This window comes from Adiantum capillus-veneris, chromosome 8, assembly GCF_014529385.1.
Source record: "Adiantum capillus-veneris isolate H3 chromosome 8, ASM1452938v2, whole genome shotgun sequence".
Classification (NCBI taxonomy): Eukaryota; Viridiplantae; Streptophyta; class Polypodiopsida; order Polypodiales; family Pteridaceae; genus Adiantum; species Adiantum capillus-veneris.
In genome coordinates, this window is record NC_140938.1 from 80133119 (window position 1) to 80140081 (window position 6963).

The following is a 6963-nucleotide window of genomic DNA, read 5'->3' on the forward strand; positions in this document are numbered from 1 at the left end:
TTCAAACATTTTTGTTTTAGTGATATTTATCTATATTTCATTTCCACATGTTCGCATTAGAATGGCATTGTGTTTTAGCTTTTGATGATGCAATCACAGATTTAGTTGGGTTCTTGCAGTACAAAGATGGGGGCTCCAAAGGGGTTGAATGATGTAAAAGAAGAAAAAGCTGCGCCAGGCTTAGAGAAAGAGGACGAAGTAACCACCCAGGAAGAGCCGTCTTCTGATGTGAGTGCATTGTCGGTATTCTTGCTTGCTATTTGATCTCTTGCACCTGAGCAGACATTGCAAGCTAATTTAGTGCTGCCTTGTCAGGCTGGGGGAGTAGTAGCTGATGATCAAGCTCTCACAGGAGCTGTGGATACTGAAGGAGGAAACATTGAGGTTGTATTGCATGAGCAAGTAAATGTATATGTAAGACAGACAAAAATTAATCTGGTTGAGGATGATGGTCATGTCAAGAAACACCTTCAAGTAGGGGATGATGTAGTTGGCGAGGAAGGGGCACGAGAAGAGGATGTTGATGCAGAGGAGCAAGAGTTGGCTGAAGATGGAGAAGAAAGCGAAGATAACGAGGAATCACAAGATGGCGACGAGGAAGTAGACAATGAAGAGGAGGACGAAGAGGGGAAAAAGCGCAGTTTGGGACGGAAATGGTGGGATTATATGACCACATAGCAGATTGAGCTACTGGCTCAAAGTGTACCGATTTTTGAGCTGTAGAATTAGCATAAATTGCATCTCTTGATGGCATTTTGCAGGCTAAGGAAAGGTAGACATAGGATATGATGAATGTAGTGATATTCTTGTAAAAACAGATGCTGGCAAGTATCTTAGAGGTTAGAGCAGGGTGTAGGCTTGTTGTTTCTTGGCCATGGGGCATTTTATATATTGTCCATTTTTTGTGCCCGTACCCATAAAATTTGAGCGGCATGTAAACTCGTCAGTTTTACCCTTTCCTCTTGTTTTGTCGTCACAAGGTCTAAACGGTTCATTCTTGTATCCTATGACGCTTACTCTATTGGCTTGATTGTGTATAAGCTTGTCTGATTGTAGAAGGTCTCTCATGGAAGAAGACATGCAATTGGCCCAGTGTTTTACATTCATTGTTACCATGAGCAGTCGATTTCCTTTTAAGGGTGTTCTCTCTCTCATAGTGAACAACTCTGCTCACCCTCAAATTCTGAACAATTATGCTGAGTGACAGAGAGAGCTTGAACCTTTGCTGCCAGCTGCCTAGAACAGAGTGCTGGCTAATGGACATCTTTGCAAACTGAAATAATTGTGTGGAGATTGGATGGGAAGTAGGTTTTATTGACCTGTAGTTCAAATATGTCGTGGTTTTCTATGTTGGAGGTTTGGTTTAAGAGGGGTATATTGAGAGAATTGGTTTTATCTTTTCGCTTGTTCTAAATGGTCAATTGATTAGATCATCAAAGAGAGTAGCAGTATGTGCAGTATGTGCCTGTGATTCTGGACTGGGGGTTTAATAAGGGGTATCGTGGAAGATACCCCGTTTGTGTTCAAAATGGCAAAGCGCATGGCTTGCCAGGTGTGGCGCGTGGAGACGGGGCAGGGGGCTTTGGACAGACGTGGGGCAGCTGGCAGGCGCTGAAGCAAATTTCGCACGGCGCTGTGGCCTATGGCACAGTATGCATTCTGACTGCTGAGGTGGTGAACTTGAAACCATGCAGCTGCATGACAATGTTGCATGAGGAGAAAAACCAAAAGCGCATGGCGCCAAAGGAATCTAGATAGATTCTGCCTAATTGAAGCGGGATCGAGCCAGTAGGTGGCCATAATGGGATGGAGGGGACGTACTTTGGTGTTGTAAAGCACAGGCAATTTATTTCAGCTTGCAGATTGTAGTGACACACTCTGTCATATGCTTTTGTTTGGTTGCATCAGTGTTTGAGAAAGATCCTTTTTCCATGCAGACATTATTCCTTTTTATGGATTTTTCAAGAGGAAAATTTACAGTTTCCAGTTCATTTTTACTAATTTTACACTATTAGCCTCAAAATCTAGGCAGGATTCCTGGCGGTTGAGCTTCTGTAAGTTCAGTGAAATGTGTCATCTTTTTGGTCAAATATAGATCTACTCCAATCATCTCCTTACACTGTTTGCATCACAATCAGTAGCATCTTCAGGGCAATTGGTTTCTTTGTTTTGCCACCCTTAACCGGCTGGGATGCTCCACGTCACGGAGTCGGGTGTGTGAGTTGTAATTTCAAGTTCCTACTCTCTCGAAAAAAACAAAAAAATTAAAAAAAATTGGTTTCTTTGTTTGCACCAAGTTTGTCTGATGCATAGTGGTGAATAATGAATATGTCACACGATGAATTAGTAAGTACTTGTAAACATTAAGATATTCTACTTTTGAATCCAACCTTGTGCTGTAGCACCAATGGGAGCTCTGTACTTGAACTTTTATCCATTCTCATGTTTTATCGACACTCGCTTGAATGAGTGGAAGATGCATAAAAATGCAATGAGTTGAACCGCCTTTTTTTTTTTTTGGCGAGTTTACTTTCTTTCAACGCTTTGATTAACATATTTGAAGAATCACCCTTCCTAGACCCACCCAATACATATTAGTTTTTTCCCCCTTTCTTGTTGTTGTCTCAGTCTTCATACAATTACTCTTATATATTATAGTCTAGGTCCAATCTTATTTCAGTGTCATTGAGGCATGCACTTATCGTTATGTTTTTGGCTTAAGCTACTTTGCCACCAAGTACATCAAGGTTGAATGATCTATATGGAAAACAAACTTTGCTTCGAAGAAAGTAATGGGGATTAGTTAATAGAGTAAATCATCATTTCGAGCTACTCCTTTTCTTCATAGGCTCAACTTGATTCTTAGAAATGTGCGCATAGACGATACATTGAAACACATTCGGTTGTGGTAATGGGCTTCTATGCAAATTTCTTCCCTAGAATCATAGTATCACTGGGTAGCCATGGGGCCCTCTTTTAATTGTATATAAGTATTTGTAGCCACAATGCTTGGGAAGCTTGGCAATGTGTCTTCTTGCTTTCAACGAATCTGTTGTTTGTACAAGAGTTTTATCTCTACATCAATGTGAGAGGTTTTTGGAATTTGAATGAAGTATGTGGCCATTTATAGTATGAATGGTTTCCTTGGGGCCCTCTTTTAAATGTACACAAATATCTACACCCAATCAATGCTTGTGTCTACACCCCATCAATGCTTGTGTCTAAACCCCATCAATGCTTGGGATGCCCTCTTTTAAATGCACACAAATGTCTCCACCACATCAATGCTTGTGTCTACACCCCATCAATGCTGGGGAAGCTTTGTAATGTGTCTCTTCTTGGTTTCAACCAATCTATTATTTTGGGGAAGAGTTTACACTCCTTTCATTTCTACGTAAATATGAGTGACAGGCTTTTAATATTCAACTCAATTATGCAGCCATTCGTGCCACTTAGTGACATTTTCCCTTCCTAATTCTTTGCTTTAGTTACCTCAAGGTTCTATAGTGGAGGCACTAGTTTGCATAATCTACAATAACATATCCACAAAGACCTTTGACCATCAAATAAACCTTAGAACTTTCATGATAGCTAATTATTCTTACCTTCTCATTGCTTTGTACAGATTGCGAATCTATTCAGTGAGTTCCTTAAAGAAAATGTACACAAGTGCACTAAAATGCATGCAGCACACAACCCATTGCAACTTGCAAATACTCAAAACGAAACAAAACTTGTTCAACATACAAAGAAAAACTATCACAAAAACTATCGTAAACATCTGGAACCCTTGTAGGTTTCTAGCACATAACATAATGATTCTACCTATGTAAAACAATGCTAGGGAGTCCTTTGAGTTCGGGTGCAACACTCCTTGACTACTTGTTGATCTTCAACGCTTGCCCAATCTTGAGAACTATCCATGGAGTTGGATGTCTTCAATATAAGATCAAATCTTGTCAAGAATTGTCTGTGCGCAAAGCCTTCAACTTCTTCTTGCCTGACTGGTTCTTGACCATAGCTAGGAAGTTCTTGAAGACATTAAAGACTTCGTCTTTCCTCTTCAAGAGCTAGATCCACACCTTTCAGTATAGTCATCTATGAAAGTCAAGAAATATAATGCCCTATGCGACATAGGCCCATATAGATCACTATGAACCAAATCTAGAGGATTCTCTAATCAAAATAGTTTTAACACAAAGATTTAGCCAAAATGTTGCAATTGCTTCATTCCCTTCTGACTCATATGACCAAGCCAACTATGCCACAACTCGGTAGAAGGCAGCTCGGTTACATAGATAGTCACAAAAGAGACATACAGGAAATATAATGAGCCAGGCTGTAGTTTATCCAAGATCATCAATCTCTCCTGCTGAAACCAAGCTCTTACTTAGCTTTGGCACATGTCTAACACCTCGTAGCATGAACTTAGTACCATTATGCATATGGCAATTCACATCTCCAATGCCACACATATCTCAAGCTGATGAGAATCACTCAGCTTAACCAAATCATGTGCTAAAGCATAACTGGAGAACCACTCCTTGCAAGGACTAACATGAAAACTGGCACCTAAGTCAATAATCCACTTTTTATTTGAGGTTGAGAAAATTCAAGTGCATAAACCGAATATTTGCAAATTCAAAATTTGTCTCAAATAGACATTTTTCACATTCATCTTAGTTATTCATCGCTTACTCTAGGAGGAATTCCAACCACTTTTCTTCAAAGTCTCCCCTATATTCTTGAGCACATAATATAAATTTTACCTTTGATCGTATGTTTGACAAAGTAAATAGAGAGGATCTGAGTGTGTGTGTGTGTGTGTGTGTCCCTCTCACACACATACAACTACTATTGCTCAATGATTGTCACACATGTACACTTGGGTAGTGTCAAGACAAAGCATTAGGAGATGGAAACTGATCACCATGTCAAACCCAAACGTGAGAAAACAGAAGCTGATCACCATGACAAATCCAAAAGCTAGGAAACGACAAATGACTTGAAAATCGCTTTTTTGACATTCAAAGGTAGCAAAAGGGATGACCTTGATGTAGATATTCAAGCATTCAAACAATATGCTGACCTCAAGGAGGATGACTGGGCAGAGTACTTTTGTCAGACAATGAAAGATGTAGCTAAGAAATGGTACTACTTTTATTCAACATAAAAGATGAGAATTTACATTCAACTAAGGAAAGTCTTATTTTGGAGTACAATGAGAACCAAGGGGATGAAGATATCCTCGTGAAGGGGATCGGGGAGCACCACAGACGGAGAGAGAGAGAGAGAGAGAGAAGGAGACACACACGATGTGGGTGGGGAGACTCAAAAAGAGTGAGCAGCCCCCTATACACTTATGCTATGTATAAGGTATACAAGTCAGTGGGCGCCCAGACTCTGGGCGGCCGGGCAAGGCACAGACGCCTATATCCCAACAACCTCCCACTTAAAGGCGACTGTGCCTTTAAGCAAGGGAACCTAGTCTAAAGACTACAAAAGGTGAGAGAAAACCGCTCTCAACCGATGCCCACTGGTTGGCTGTGATCGTGTGCATCCGGCTGTCCTGCCCCCGTGTAAGTCCATACACCACCAGACGTACCGCACACGTACTACAAGTATGTACGCAATACTTGCATATCTCCCTCGTGCACTATGCCATCATCAGTCAACAAACGACTGACAATCCCAACTGCAAATGCTCCCACTGTAGCTGCGATATCCGGTCTCAAGATCAACATCTCATACATGAGACCACCGAATGCCGATGCAATGCTAGCGGACCCTGCTAGCTCTACGGAGCATGCATCAACATATATATCCCTGGCAATAGGCATCTCTGACTGACAAGGCGTGTCAGCCACATGCATCTCCTGACTGTCCACAAAAGACGCATCAACCTGTCGTGCAACCTCAGAGCAAACCAGCTGCTCTAGGTGTCTGCTGGAAGACATATCCTACACAACTATATCCCCACGCTCACTGTCGAGCATAGAAAGGAATGACTGCATAATCGCTGACATCTCAGCCTCCTCTGCAATCATCCACTGCAAACATGACCACTCAATCTGCTGTGACTCACTAGAGCTCTCATGCTCTAACTCCGTATGCATAGACTCTTGCACAACGTCCTCCTGTCATGACTCACTAGAGCAAGACCGCTCTACCTGTCTATCCTGTATAGAAGTATCTTGCACAACTGACTCTCTGCTTTGCTCAGTCACTAGCAAAGCATGCATGTCTGACTCTGTCACCTCTCTCTGTGACTGCTCAAGTCGTGCCCCAACTGTGTGCACAACGAGCTCACTACTCTGCACTCCATGCAAAGCACCCTGCAACCCATGAGCAAAAGAGAGTCGCCTGCTCTCTCGCTCTCTACCTGGCTGCATGATCACAGAGACAACACCGTCTCTCTCGTGATCCACATGCAATGGGTAACCTGTACCACTCCTGGCACCTCTCGCAATCACTAGAGAACCCAAATGCATCACAAAATCTTGCTCTCGTAGCGAAATCTGACATCCACAATCTCTAAGCTCACCAATCGAGATCAAACTCACTGTCAAATCTGGTACATAGCGCACATGTCGTAACAAGTAAGATGCACCACTCGGTAATGACAGTCTCACATCTCCTGCACCTGCTATCGCATGCACCGATCCATCGGTCAAACGTACACTGCCAAGCATCCCGCTAGAATAGCTACAAAACCATGCACGATGCGGCGTGACATGAAACATAGCATCTGCGTCTAGCAACCACTGCGAAGGGAGTGCACTATCCACATGTATAGCATCTCGTGCATAGCTCGAGGTAAAAGTGACATCCCCGTCACTAGTATACTCCGACACTACATGTGCCTCAACTGTCAAAGCAACTGAGTCCATGGCATCACTACATACATTTCTGAGACTGCCATGTCTCCTACGATGTCGCATACGACGAAAACAACGCCGTCTA

General features: G+C 42.3%; 1 protein-coding gene across 2 annotated transcripts in view; it reads left to right on the forward strand.

Annotated features, from left to right (window-relative positions):
• The window catches only part of LOC147452427 (uncharacterized), an 81556-nt gene extending 80404 nt beyond the window's left edge, over positions 1-1152 (forward strand). For both annotated transcript variants that reach the window (XM_086518130.1, XM_086518129.1), the window contains 2 exons: positions 120-228; positions 316-1152. In XM_086518130.1, coding sequence (XP_086374256.1) covers positions 120-228; positions 316-678 — 472 coding nt within the window. In that variant the 3' untranslated portion in view covers positions 679-1152. The remainder of the gene's footprint in view (positions 1-119; positions 229-315) is intronic.
• The last annotated feature ends 5811 nt before the right edge of the window (positions 1153-6963 follow it).